This window comes from Ailuropoda melanoleuca, chromosome 2 (assembly GCF_002007445.2).
Source record: "Ailuropoda melanoleuca isolate Jingjing chromosome 2, ASM200744v2, whole genome shotgun sequence".
NCBI classification, from domain to species: Eukaryota; Metazoa; Chordata; class Mammalia; order Carnivora; family Ursidae; genus Ailuropoda; species Ailuropoda melanoleuca.
Genome location: NC_048219.1, coordinates 161,325,479 through 161,340,377, shown reverse-complemented (window position 1 = coordinate 161,340,377; position 14,899 = coordinate 161,325,479). Strand labels below are relative to the sequence as shown.

Sequence of the window (14,899 nt, the reverse complement as noted above, 5' to 3'; positions counted from 1 at the left end):
GCTTAATTATCGCTGAGATTTCTCCTGATGCTTAAGCCATGCCCTGCATTCTTTTTATTCCACAGGTGGTAGATGCCAGGCTGGTGTCTGTTTTTGATGCAAGAGAACTGGAACTGGTCATCGCAGGCACAGCTGAAATCGACCTGAGTGATTGGAGAAACAACACGGAATATAGAGGAGGTGAGATGGGATTTCGAGGTGACTGGACTTTAAGTTTCCTATTAGGGGAAGCAAATGGTTAGCATGCCAGTCTCTGAATCCAGGACAGGCAAGGCACTTCGTATTCTAATCATAGGTCTGCTGCAGTCTCCTCTGAGACCTTGGGCAGGGTACATTCTCTTCTGTTCCTAGTTACCTCATCTATCAAGTGGAGGAAGGACTGTTTACACCTCATCTAAGGATGTCATAACTCTTAATTGTTGGTGAAGAAATGTGACCATAAGAACGCTAATTAATTGTTTTCTGATGTTGTGAATGAAGCCCTAAGGAGCTCACAGCCAGCTGGTCAAACTCCACCTCTTCTCCTTCCTTCTGAACCTCGAAGTCACACACCCTCTGAGCCCCTAATGAGCAAATACACTTTTTCTACATTTCACTGAACTACTTCCAGTTAAAATTCACAGTTAAAACGCGTAAATGGAGTAAGACCTGGTTCTCAAAATTCAAGAGTTTATTGAAAAGGCCCTTCTGAATTCAAGCATGAAGTTCAACTGAAAAGGAAACTACTGTAACATTAGTTAAAACCTGGATTATGACAGTTCACCGCATGGGAAGCTTTACAAGTGGCGTTTCTGTATATCATATCACTATAACTTTTCAATTAGTTAATTGCACTTGAAGCCATTGGAATTTGATTGCTGAGTCAATACACTTGGAAAGGGAATTGATGATGACCCAGAGTTAAAGTTTTTATTCCGTAATTTTAAGCAAAGAAAGAATACATTTTCTGAAATTTATTGCAGGGTGATAGTTTTCAGAAAGTCATGACAAAGAGCAGTTGTTTTTTTGTTTTGATTTTGGTTTTTGGTTTTTAACTCAACTCAGAATGTGAAAGTTTAGCAGTAGTTCTGAACTTGGGAGTGAAAAATACAAGCTTTAAGTCACTAAATTAATCACTCAGCAGAATAAACTGAGAGCTGAACGTATCTCCAGTTATCTGTACATTGAAATAGAGATTTTAAAACACTTTTTTAAAGTGTGGAATAAAAGAAAAATACCTTAACGTTTGCTAAATTGCTTTTGTTCTTCCAGCTCATCGCCGTTGCGGTGGGCTGGCCTTGCTTGCCCTTTTTCTCTGAAAGGCAGTATTAAATTGCAATCTCTCTTTGCTATTTCTGAAACCAATTGCTGCAATGTGCCTTTTCCAGCTGGCCCCATGTATAATCCATACACAGCCTTGGTCATTATAACTTTGTAAACCAAGCTCTTTTCATTAAGTAGAACATAGTTTCTCCAGCATGCCACAAAATGCATCTTACCGTAAATATCATTAACTCTTCCCCACCAGGAGAGTCTAACAGCAATGCTGTTAATCAAATCAGCCATTTTTGTATTTATATACTGTAAACTTTTATTCACTGTATATGTCTAATGAAGTCCCTGTTTCCATGGTTATTGTAAATCTTGCCAAATGAAATCCTCGGGAAGAGGGTGTTGCGATGGGGAGGCAGGGGACTGGGTGAGACACCCAGCTGTTTGCTAACCCAACTCGTTGGCCCTGAATGAAGAAGCAGCTCTTCTGCCACTTGCTCTATGTTCCTAAGGCAGCTGTTTATCGAGAATATGAAGAGACATTTTCTGTCCTCCTCCTCCAAAAGGTTTGGCACGAACAGCAAAGGAGAAGCAGAAAGGGGCCAATTCATAAGGTCAGAAAAGCTATAAAAAGCCAATGTACTTATTTTATAGATGAGAAAACTATTTGCTCAGCACCAAATAGCTAGTCTCTGCCAAATGGACATGGAGCCTATACATCACCACGTCCAAGAGAAGTATATTCACCCTGCACTTGGATCCCTTTCTTGTCCAAAGGGCACTAAGCATCACTGATCACATGGTAAACAGTAGGGCAAAATTCCCCCCAAATTCTACAACCCCTGAAACATGTGAGCAGAAATTCAAATTAAAAGTTTCTACCCACCTTCCGCTTTGGACTTATGTCTGCTGACTTAGAATTAGAATGGCTTTATGCCCATTGCACATGTCAGTTAATCAGTTTGAATCACTAAGTGTAATTTAATCCTTGTCAGCCGTCTCTCTGAACTTAAATTTTCTTCACTGTAAGATTTTGGAATCTACAACACTGCCTTAATCCACCCCGGGGATGATACTTTTGACATTTTATTATAGTCTACTAAAGTATGGAATAAAAATAACATTTAGTTTAATGATTATTTGGGATTTATTAGTTGAAAAAATTAAAGTAATAAAATTACTTTTTCCTTTTAATTAACAAAAAGTGATGATTAAAAAATATGAACATTATATGTAATTTTAAAATAGTTTGCAATTATCTATTTATTTGCATAATTATTTGATTAGTGTGTCTCTCCTTTACCAAAAGTCCTGTAAGGTTCTGTTTTCTTTGCCTCTGTTACCTCCAAGCTTACTACAGTGTTTGGCGTAGTGATACTTGAAAATTATTTCTTAAATGAATGACCAAAACAGTTAAGCATTTTCAGTAACAGCAATTGTCTTTTTCAGAAATGATATGGTTAAAATAACAACTTTGTTGTCCTTCTCTCCACTTGTTTTATGTACTGACCACTAAATGGAAACTGAGACCTCCTAGCTTCATGTAGTGTTGTTTTTGTTTGACTTCTGACACTCATGTGATCATATTTACAGTGTTATTCCTTAGTCTTAATTAATAAACGACCTTTAAAGAATCCAAGATGATGATTTATGTCTGGAGGTCTTTTGTTGACATGTCATGGTGTCATGTCATCTTAACATAGAAGAGTTAAAGTAATATGGGCTTTCCTGATTGATTTGATAGGATATCATGACAATCATATTGTAATTCGGTGGTTCTGGGCTGCAGTGGAAAGATTCAACAATGAGCAACGACTAAGGTTGTTACAGGTAAGATGCCACTAGTTAATCTTTCTAATGCAGTAATATAATTATTGTTGGAATTGTATATTTTTATAATTGCTAAGTTCTCAGTAATTATACCCCGTGCTCATCTGCAAAACGGGGATACATTATTTCAGACTCTTCTGATGGCATGGTTCTGTGGCTCCATCACTATGCAGAACAGCCCCAACCAAGTCCAAGTATTTCATTAGAATTTTGAGGAAGTACCAACTCCAGTACAAGAATCCCAGGAAAAACACCGGGCTTCAGGGCAGTTGGTCCCTTCAGTAAGAGGTCCCAGGGCACTCTGCAGGGCAGCATCCCTAGCAATAGACAGGGGGCTTTCAATCCCTTAGGAAGTGATCCAGTCTTTGAAAAAGAATCTTCTTTTCTTCCATCTTGAGATAACAAACGTGAGATAACAATGAAGTTCTAGGATGCTGGAAAAACTAGCTCATTATTTTCTTGTAGTGTTTAGAGTTACACGCAATTGCTGGTTTATTGCGGCCAAAAAATTATCAAACATGAGCAAGGCTTCGGTATACTTAGGCACAGCCTAAAGTTGATCAGGGACTGATACTAAGTGGACTTAGGTTAATTGATATACCCACTTTATTAATCTATAATGGGAAATATATCCACTTTAGTCTCCTGAGCTGGTTAGCTGTACAGGATGCTTTATCTGCTACAAACCCTCTGCACCCCCTTTCCCTTTTTAATGCACTGTCCTTCCTTAGCATTCCCCAGCTCTTTGTAAGAGTTCCTGTGTTAGGTTATTCCACGCCTGCGGAGTTTAGCCTTTGGGCTTTCCCACCAGCGAGCAGCCTCCTGCTGTTCCCAAAGAGCCCTGCATGGGAATGATGCCATGTGTTTCTTAGCAGCTAGTCTCTTGGTTTCACCATATCCTTCTGTTTTCTTGGGTTGATAGTTTGTCACAGGCACATCCAGCATTCCCTATGAAGGATTTGCTTCTCTCCGAGGGAGTAATGGCCCAAGAAGATTCTGTGTGGAGAAATGGGGGAAAATCACTGCTCTTCCCAGGTAAAATAAAAAACATTTCTTTACTGTCACTATAGTATTCTAGGGGAGAACTTTAACTTATGTATGTATTGGTGAATTACTGTTTTTATGTTAAAAGTTTGGGAGAGTGGGAAAAAAGCTTTTAGAATGAATTTATCTTTGATTACCTTTTTAAATGGAGGAGTAAAAAATCTTCCTGGTCATATTTAAAATGCATATATACATATCTTTTCCCTTTTTTATTGAAGTAAAATTGGCACATGTTGTTACATTAGTCTCAGGTGTACAACATAGTGATTTGACAAGTCTGTATGTTATGCTCTGCTCACAAGTGTAGCTACCGTCTGTCCTAACACATCACAATTACAATATCATTGACTATATTCCCTATGCTGTGCCTTCTATTCCCATAACTTATTCTTTCAATAACTGGAAGCCTTTATCTCCCACTCCCTTCCATCCATTTTGACCATCTTCCATTCCCCCTCCCCTCTGGCAACCATATATTTATTCCCTGTATTTATGAGTCTCTTTCTGCTTTTTGTTTATTCATTTGTTTTGTTTTTTAGATTCCACATATAAGTGAAATCATAGGGTATTTGTCTTTCTCTGACTTATTTCACTCAACAGAATACACTCCAGGTTCGTCCATGTTGTTGCTAACAGTAAGATCTCACACTTTTTATGGCTGTTTAATAATCACGAGTGTGTGTGTGTGCACACGTGCGTGTGCAACATAAGCACACACCACATCTTCTTTATTCATTCATCTAACGATATGGATTGCTTCCATATCTTGGCTGTTGTAAATTGTATTGTAAATAATGCTGCAGTAATCATCAAGGTGTATATATCCTTTTGAATTAGTGTTTTCATTTTCTTTGGGTAAATACCCAGTAGTGGAATTACTGGATCATGTGATATTTCTATTTTTAATTCTTTGAGGAACCTCCATACTGTTTTCCACAGTGGATGCACCTGTTCGCATTCCCACCAACAGTGCACAGGGTTCCATTTTCTCCTCATCCTTGCCAACCCTTATTTCTTGTCTTTTTTTATTTTAGCCATCCTGACAGGTATAATGTGATATCTCATTGTGGTTTTGATTTGCATTTCCCTGATGATGAGTGCTGTTGAGCACCTTTTCATGTGTTTGTTGGCCATCTGGATGTCGTCTTTGGGAAAATATCTGTTCAGGTCCTCAGCTCATTTTTAATCAGGTTATTTGTGTTTTTTGGTGTTGAGTTGTATAAGTTCTCTCTATATTTTGGTTATTAACCTCTTTTTACATTTACAAATATCTTCTTTGAAAATACAAAATGCATCATAACCAAAACATTTGTTAGCTTAAGTAAAACAATGTTGGTCGTCCTACTGTGGCTTCTTATGATTATGGCTTGAAAATTTGGATGTTCCCTGAGGCTCTCATTTTGAGTTTATATTAATAACTATTCAGAATCCCTTCACTAATAACTGCCACTGTGGTTTCTAAAGAATATTAAATCATGTTAATGTACTCTATGCCTCCTTAGCTTAGATTGTACATGCCTTAATTCCATGCGAATGCTCTCTGCATTGCATTCTTATTAATAATAAGATGATACATTTCCCTGGAGTGACAAAAAATTGCTTTGTTACTACTGATAAATTTAAGAGCCTGTAAGGTAGTGGTTGTGAGTAAAAGTGTTTGGGGTTGAATGCAGGTAACTAGAACTGAAACAGAAGAAAAGGAGGGAGCAAATGAATAAAAGAGGAATGCAGAAGAGTTGGTTTTAGAACTCCTTTAATCAGCAGTAATAATACTGCGTTTTTAAGGTAAAAATAAGACTAAAGGTTGCCTCTCATTTTTACTAATAATAAAACTGCAATCTGGGGAGGTTAAATGATCTAAGTGGTATGAGGTACCCCAATATGTCATCCTGAGTTGTTTTGTTTTTTTTTAAGTACACGTGACTTTGAGAAACCCATTAACAAGACTTTCTTCTTAGCGATCGCAAAACACTGTTTCTTAACTATTATGTTCTAAGCCCCAACACATGAAAAGTGGGGCACTGAAAATATAGCTACAGACAGCAATGAACGGTGCAAGCTCAGGGCCGGCCTGAGCCTCTCCAGTCACCTCGGCTGCATCTCCATCTGGAAACAGAGGCACTACATCCAAACACCGAAGTATTACCTGACATACCTGATGATCCAAATTTGGAAGACTCTAATTTCATTATTTAAAGAAATATTTTATTTATTCCTGAATCATCCCCCCCACCTTAAACACGTAAGCAGATTCACACTCCCTGACTAAAGCTTTTCGTCATTCTGAGAAACGCAAGGATCAGCATCAAGGAGGCAAGAAAGGGCAGAGTAATTGTGTCACCTTTCTCCTGAAATGTTTTTCTAAAGATTTGCTTTTGTAAAGTAGATGGAATAAACTGTAACAATAAGCAGATATATCAGTTGTTCACATTTAATCACTGCAATTTTCACAAAACCTGGTGAGCAGAGAAAGGTGATTTGATGTGGACATGAAACCTAGCTTCGGAGAGCCTGGGCCATATCCCAATTCTGTTCCTTACCCACAGTGGGGTCTCGGAGAAGTTGCTTCATCTTCCTGAACCTCTGTTTCCTTATTTACCTTATAGGTTGGTAATTCTGAGGATTAAATGAAATAATTCATGTAAAGCATTCACTGCTGACCCTGGCTCTGAGGAAGCATCCAGGGAGTAGTGGCCGCCATATATCAGGCAGTAGTGTATTAGAAAGAGCCCCGGGTTGGGAGTTAGAAGACCTGGGTCTCGGCCTGCCTCTGCCACCAGCGAACTCTGGAACCCGGAAGATCACTTGATGTGCAAGAGGCCAGGGAGAGAGGGTGGTGTATGAGGTTTGGTTGTGCAAGAAGTGACACCAACAGTTGTCGAAAATCTTGGGGGTCAGGCTGGATTCACTTTTCTGCTTCCCCCTGAGCGCTCCAGGAAGTTCATGTGCTGACTCATCATAAATGATGGTGTTCTTCAGGATCGTTGCATACTCACAGTTGGGCAACAGGAGTTGTTTCTTCCGTTCTTCATTATGACCTAAGGTTGGTTCTAGATTCCTAGTTTTACCAAGATTGTAAAAAAGCATAAAGAAAGATGATATGAAGCACATCAGGCAAGCAGAGAATGTTCATATCTCTTCTGCGACGAGCCCTAACTTCTTAGACCCGAGAGGGAGAAAGAGCTATCTGGCTCCTCTGCTTCACTGTTAGTCAGCTTATCTGGTGGAGAGGCGCGAGCGCAGCTCTAAGTGCTTTGGCACACTGGCTCTCTGCTCCTCAGTGAGAGGCTAGGTCCGTCTCTGAACAAGAGGGATAACAGTGCTGTGCTCAAAAAGCGTGTGACAGCTGGGTGGGAAAATGCGTATGAGAGTCCTTAGGAATAAGAGCTATGTTCTTTGTGACCTTGGATCCTGAATCTTCTGTAAGCCCCCCTACTGATATAATGATGAGAGTGTGCTCCACACAAAACATACACTTGGAGGAAAAACAGAAAAAGAACTTCAGTGCACGTCCATATAGTTTTATCAGAAGTGATTTCTTCACTGATAACATTGTCGTCATCCTTCGTGAAATGTGGGGTGTTACTTAAGTGTAAAGAAGATCTGCAAGATCAGCTGTAGTCTAAAGAGACTGTTTTAGATGACTGAAGCCGGTTCTCCTACCATCAAAATAGATGCATGGAAGCCATTTCTTCTGCTATTCCCTGATAGGTTTAAGCTGCAGAACTGAGGAGCTGGTCTGTCTCATGCTGGTCAACCCCAATGTATTTCTTTTTCTTATTAATGAGACAGTGTTTAACATGTAAAATATGAGATTGAGCAGACCGGAGACAAAATGGATGGATGTCCTTCTCACTTACAAAGTGTATCCTCTAAGAAGTCCGGCGGCGCCTCATGTCAGGCACAAGAAGCTGCACCCCGGAGAGCTGGGAGTGGCTGTGCAGGATGCGGGCGGGCACTTCTGGCAAACAGGAAGGCCTCCTAGTCTTTCTAGACGTGGGTGATTGAGGGCCTTTCAACTTTTCAAGCAAGCAAATGGGAGTCTTATTTTCTCAGATTTCCTAGTCTTGCATTGTGGTAGCACTGCCCACACTGCGGGCCAAGAAGTGTATTAAAGTCTATATGGTTGTCTCTGAAGCTAGTACACATCAAATCCATGGCTCTTTTTCCTCTCTTGTGGTAGCGAAGTAACTAGAGACTCAGATGATAAATAATGATGGCGGCAGACAGTGTCTCCGCAAAGGCTTAGAGCCTGAACACATTACTGCACTTCCTCCGCTTTGCGGTTGGTAGTTAGCTCTGTATTATGAATTTCTGTAGATTTCCTATCCCCCAGTGCTCTGATGGACTTATGAGTTATCAGTTCACTTTATGGCACTGGCTCGTCAACATTCTGACAAACAGGAGGCTAAATGCCAGCCTGGAAAATGCAGGGCAAGTCCTCGCTGCCAGCATGGTATGGAGTTTATATGTTCATCTCTGAGGGTTCTTGCCAAGTAGGACGACGAAGCTGAGCAGTGGGAGAGCTGCAGTAATGACGGGGGAATAGTGCTGTGGTCGAAGAGGGGAGACTTATTGAAAATGGCTGTGTCTGGAGAGTATTATGAATGAAATGCTGACCCAAATTAAGAAATAAGAAAGAATTAATTATGAAATAGGTGTCTTGGAGAGACAGTTTTTCTAGTGGACTGGAACTTTAAAAACTAAAATTATTTTTTAAAGATACGATAACTTTTTTCATTTTTAAAACTGCTGTTCATTCTTATGAAAAGTTTTTACAAAAAAGATGCCGAGAAATTCTTGTTCTCCTTAGAAAGTCCCTCCTTGCTACTATTCCCAGTGCATCTGTCACTCTGTCACACTTTGTTTCCTTCATAAGACTTACCCCAATTTAATCATTATGTTTAGTTATTGGTTTACTCTTTGATTATCTGTTTGTCCCTCTAGGATATAAACCCTTGAGAACTGAATTGAATGTGGAATTGAATGTGGCCTTGCCCTGGTATGGAGTCCTAGCATGTAAATTTGTACACAATGAATATCATTCTTAGGGAATTCTTGAACTTGGGTTATGACTGTGGACAAGACAAGATATACCACACAAGATATACCAAAATCACTTTTGTATCTCTGTATCTCCATCAGAGCAATTGAAGTAAATACGATTAATTACATTACAAAGCTGTCTTGAGAATGAACTCAGCACAGGCGGAGTGCTTAAAATGAGGCCTAACACATCATTCAACAAATTCAGCAATTATGACTATCGTCCCTAATCCCTAGCCTTCAGAGGTGGCATGGTATTTTACCGTCTTTAGGTGTGCAAGAAATGTGCTGTATCCACCCAGGATATTTATATTTTTGTTTGGACTACCAAGAGTTTTCATCCTGGAACTGTTGCTTACTGAGTTTTCCTCTATGGGATTTAAATTCTTATTTTTGACAAGGATGTAGTCTTCTTCTTTTCCCAGAGCCAGCCACAGGTGAAGAAGTACCTGCTCATTATGCATGGTCTGAAGAGTTTCTTCTGCTCGTTATTCCTGGATGCAGGAATTCCCACTATGGGGACATTCCACACTGTATTTATAGATCATTTTAACCAAGGTGACCTATTGAAATAGGAATAAAACATTAGTTAGTAGATAGGATTCCTCTAAAAAAGCCTTTGGATACTCATGCATTATTATGTGCAGAGACCTCGGGGTAGATATAAATTGATCTCTGTCCATGTGGATCTTAACAGAGATGGAAGTAATAGGTATTTAAATGAACAGATAACCAACATTGGCCACCAAATGGTGTATGACAATTGAAGAGTGAGGATAATAAATTTCTATCAAAGGAATTCCCTTCCTTTGATTCACATTTATTGAACACTTGGCGAGGATCGGGGATTATTCTGTACCACCACGGGTTACACAAGTATTTGTGAACTAGTCTTAACAGGAACTCCTGCTTTAAATAAGGTCTAAGAAGATATTGATGGGGGTATTAGAGAAATTATGAATAGTTTAAAAATCCTCATGGAAGTTTTACCTGTATTTGTGTTTCTAAATCTATCTAGGCTATCAAAACAATCACTGGATTACTTTAATTGAATTTTATCTTTCTGTGTGATTGGTAACTTCAAATTTCTCATGCTGATTACAAGCTCTGAATTCGTCATCTATTCCCCATGCATTTTCTATACTCCCTGCTCTGTTTAATGCTACCTCTGCCTCTGACTCCCCACACCTACTCACTGGCTACCTTTCACCTGTGGAATAAATGCAAAAGGTCTTTGCATGAACACACCTCACTTCCTGATGTGATCTTGCCTCCCCAACTGGCTTTCGGTCAAGCCTTGGCTACTGTCACTCAAGTACTTTTACTTCTCAAGTTTCCTGATGATGCAGTGTTTCCCCATACTTCTGGGCCATCTGCTAGGAACATCCTTATCCTTGTTTATCCAGAAAAACCCTACACACCTACAAATCCTTCAAGGCTTGCCACAAATAGTGTCCACTTGAAGCCTTTCCTGACTCTGCTGAGCAGACTTATAACTCAGTGTATTAAAATTGTTTGTGGGCAGGGCCGCTCATATGGATCTTTTGGATTAAATAGACAAGGTGGCTTGCAGAATTGTAGAGAAATGCAGCCCTGAGTTAGGGCTCAGGGTTTGGGGAGGAGAGCCACAGGTAGGCTGGATTTCAGTGCTCACTCACCCCAGTCAGATCCCCTAGTACAGAGTACAGGCTGCGTGAGCTTTAGGGGATCCCATTTGCTTGCATATTTTCATGCCAGAGTGTAAACTCTGCTCATGGGCAGAGGCCAGACTTTTCTTCCTCATCTGCCAGGGGACAGCTCAGTATCTGGCATGCAATATAAACTCCCTAAGTGTTTGTTCAATGAATGAAGGAATAAATGAAATGTTGTGCAAATTGAAAAATTAATTTTTAATCGTCAGAGCACTTTATTTGGGAAAGACAAGCTTTCAAAATATGGCATCTTCAAGAGGAGAAATACTAAAAGAGTTTCTATAGGTGAACAGGCTGGGGTGCTGCCTGAAGAGTCATCGGACTCCCAAATTAGAGGCCCTGGAGAGCCCAGAGGAAGCCCCTCCTTTGCCTACTCCACAGCCCAGCTCCAGGCCGACTCTGGCCCCTGCCTCCAGCAGCCCTGACCACTGCAGCCACACCTGATTCCCTTAGGGAAAAGCCTATGGACACTCTCTCACACAGGCAAAATGTGGACGTAACAGGTAATTTAGGTCAGGACTACTCACATTGCCAAAGAAAATTGACATTAAAAAGTGATCTGTTCCAAGATTCCTCAGGAATTTTCCAGAATGGTTGTAAGTATTTGTTTTTGATTTATTAATTCCATGATGAAGAGTTGGGAATAAGGGTAAGGAAACTGAAATCTGAAGGATTAGGCACCCCTGCCAACTGAAAAAAGAGAGTATTGATAAAGCACTTTCTAAATCATAATGCAAGTAAAAAACATTTATTAGATTCAAATACATTTTATTTCTAGGACTACATCTACTAGATAAAATGAGGTGCATGGTTTTCTCCTTTCTCTCCCTGTATCTATCCCTTGTTTTCTCTCTTAATTTAAAACCCTGATTGTAATTTCTTATTTGTCTTATATTTTGAGTACTTCTAAGCTACCAAAAATCAGTTCTGGGAAAATGGGGAATAAATTAATAAATAAGCACAGAGAGATAGAGAGAAATTCCTCAATCATTTAACTGATTGTGAAAATTTAGATGTAATTGTGATACTTTTGACTCACTGGATTTGGATAATTGACTTGTCTATGTATAGGAAAGAAGAGAGGATAAGCATGTGGCCTCCTGGTTAACATTTAAAGAATACAGAATGCACCAAGAGATTAAGTCAGAACAGATGTCTGGAGGGCTTTAAATTTTCTTTATATTGATGCCAGCATGATTTCCCAAAGATGGGTTCAGACCTGCCCTCCTTGAGTGGTTTCTGGCTGCAAAGATTAAAATGAGGTAAACTCATTATAGCCTTAGTGTAGCTGGCTTTGAAGGATTTGAAAAATGTCCTTTTATCAAGACTGAATAACTGGATGTGCTTTTGCTGCCAATATCAACATAGTCCAAGGGCCCTCCTGTTATTTTCTGCTAGAGTTTTCTTAGGACATGGAATGGGGTGGGAGAGGGGGTGTGAAAAGCCTCAGAGGATTGTGTTTTGTTTTGCTTTTTTTTTTTTTCCTGTTCTTGGCTCATACTGCAGGCTGATGGTAAATATTGGGCAACTTATTTAACCACACTATTCCTCAATTTCCTTATTAGCAATGCTGTCTTGTTTATAAGGAGTTTTGAAATTTTTGCAAGCGTACAAAACGCTGGTGTAGATAGCCAACGTAGATATCTTATTTCTCATGCACTTGATGTCTCCAATAGCGGAGACCACCTGCATCTGACTTACTTGTAGTGATTGTTAAGATACAGATCCTTAGACCCACCCTCAGATTTCTGAATTAGAATCTCAGGGGATGCAGCCAAAAATCTCCATTGTAAGGAAGCTCCTGGGTGATTCTGATGCACTTCGGTGTGTTCCTCAGGGTTTCTCTGCTTTCTGGTGAGCTGAAGATAGAACTGAATGGTTTGAGCTGAGCCTAAAAATCCCCCAGTATCTCCCAGGGCTTTCTGGACTGACACTGACCTAATCCGGACCATTTTCCCCAGAGCTACTGCATATTATGATTGAGTCATTCATTTAAAAAATATCTGAAGCTTTATTTTGCTAATCCCTGTCCTCAAAATATATATAATCTAGTAGGATGTTAGGGCTAGCAGGTCAGTCAGGAGTAGGATGAAATTAACACTCAGATTTCCAAAAAGCACTGAAAGAACAGAGCCAATGAGGATTAGTCTTCCTGCTTTCAGTTTAATGTTGGACTTCCGTAGGTTAGGCCCCTGTTTTTGATTTGGACACTGACTCAGCTTTGACCTTGGGAAAACCACTTAATCTTTCTGCAGTTTCCCCCTCCACAATATATTCTTTCTCCATCCTCATGAAACATTTTCTAGAGAAGCTATTCAGTTTATTCAGAGGAAGAGTTCGCTTGTAATAACTGTATGTTATACAACTAGATATAATTTAGGAAGCAGTGATCATCTTAGATTATGGATCAGTAATGGTGATTGTGTCTTATGACTGAAGAGGATCAAAAAAGGTTGCCTAGTCCTTCCCTTTTTGTTGAGATCTGAATCTTTAGTGAAAAGAGTACTCAGGCTTATGGATTTACTGGTAAGATACTACAAAAACTGCAGAGAGACACACAGAGTTCCTGTTTCTCTGCTCAGAAGCCTGGGAGAATGACAGGACAGCTGTTTGCTCCTCACTGTGTCCCACTCCCTGTCCTCGATGGGGTGATTCTACTGTATGACAGTTGTTACACTTACCTCCTTTTCTTAGACTAATTCTACTACTTTAAGACCTATAGTGATTTTCTCTTGTTGCATAACAAATTACCACAAACTGAACAGCTTAAAACACACAGTTATGTCACTGTTTCTGTGGATCAGGAGTCCACACATGGCTTGATTGCGTCTTTTGCTCCGCATCTCACAAGACAGAAATCAAGGTATCAGCTGGACTGCATTCTCATCTGGAGGCTCAACTGGCAAAAGACCTGCTTCCAATCTCTTTTAGGATGTTGGCAGAATTGTAGCTATAGAATTCATGGCAGGTTACTTCAAATGCAGTAACAGTGAGAGTCTCTGACCTCCCTGATGCTTTTTTAAAGGTCTTACCTAATTAGGCCAGGCCAACTCAGGATAATTACCCTTTTGTTTAACTTAAAAATCTACTGATTATCTTCAGTTGCATCTGAAATATACCTTCACCTTTGCCATACTCCATGGATTATAAGTGAGTTACAGGTCCCACTCACACTCAAGAAATGGGGCTTATACAAAGGCATGGGTCATGGTAGGTCATCTTAGAATTCTGCCTGCCACAAAACCACAATGAATTAAAATTCTACAGCTAAGTATGTGCAAGAACTTAATTGGGGACTTGAAACATTGAATGAATGCTCATCCCCATGTAAGTGACCATTTTGTAAATTCTTAATTAGCTAAAACTAGCCTTCAGTTAAGGGAAAGTATTTGGTTGTCAAGAGGGAAGGAACAGGCTTAACAAGAGTGTGATAGATAAATTGCACCTATGGTTGTATCCTGTCCTAAGCAACTAAAACATTAATTACGGATTATTGCTTATCTAGAGAATGGGTCATCCTGAATTATTTTTATTTCCCAGTTCACCCAGTATGACTCAGTTCATGAAAATGAGTTCACTCATATTTGTTCAAGATTGCAACTACGAGTTACTCTTTTCAGAGTTGTCCCCAAAGTCGACCTGTAACACTCTTTGATACACCAACACTACCAAGAAAAGCATAGACAACAAAACCTCCTAGTAAGTGTAAGCAACAGTGATCACCTTTTCAACACATTTCTTATCAACACATTGAAGACAGAATGACAATGTATCAGATTAATATTGCTCTGTAAGTAAAATGCATAACTAAATAAAAAAGTGAACAGGCTGAAAGAGATTAGCAGGAGATAATGCAAGAGTTAATCTCTTTATCTTATAGTATTTATACAAATCAGTAAGAAATTCTGAAGCTTTAAATGACAAATGGACTTCACACTCATAGGATGGCTATTATAAAAATAATAATAATAACAAGTATTGATGAGGATGTAGACAATCTGGAACCCTTGTGCAAGCTGATAGGAATGTAGAATGAT

General features: G+C 39.5%; 1 protein-coding gene across 2 annotated transcripts in view; it reads left to right on the top strand.

The window, feature by feature from the left end:
• HECW2 (HECT, C2 and WW domain containing E3 ubiquitin protein ligase 2) overlaps positions 1-14,899 on the top strand; it is a 361,561-nt gene that overhangs the window by 337,296 nt on the left and 9,366 nt on the right. For both annotated transcript variants that reach the window (XM_034654885.1, XM_019797411.2), the window contains 3 exons: positions 66-180; positions 2,996-3,081; positions 4,004-4,116. In XM_034654885.1, the coding sequence (XP_034510776.1) occupies positions 66-180; positions 2,996-3,081; positions 4,004-4,116 (314 nt within the window). The remainder of the gene's footprint in view (positions 1-65; positions 181-2,995; positions 3,082-4,003; positions 4,117-14,899) is intronic.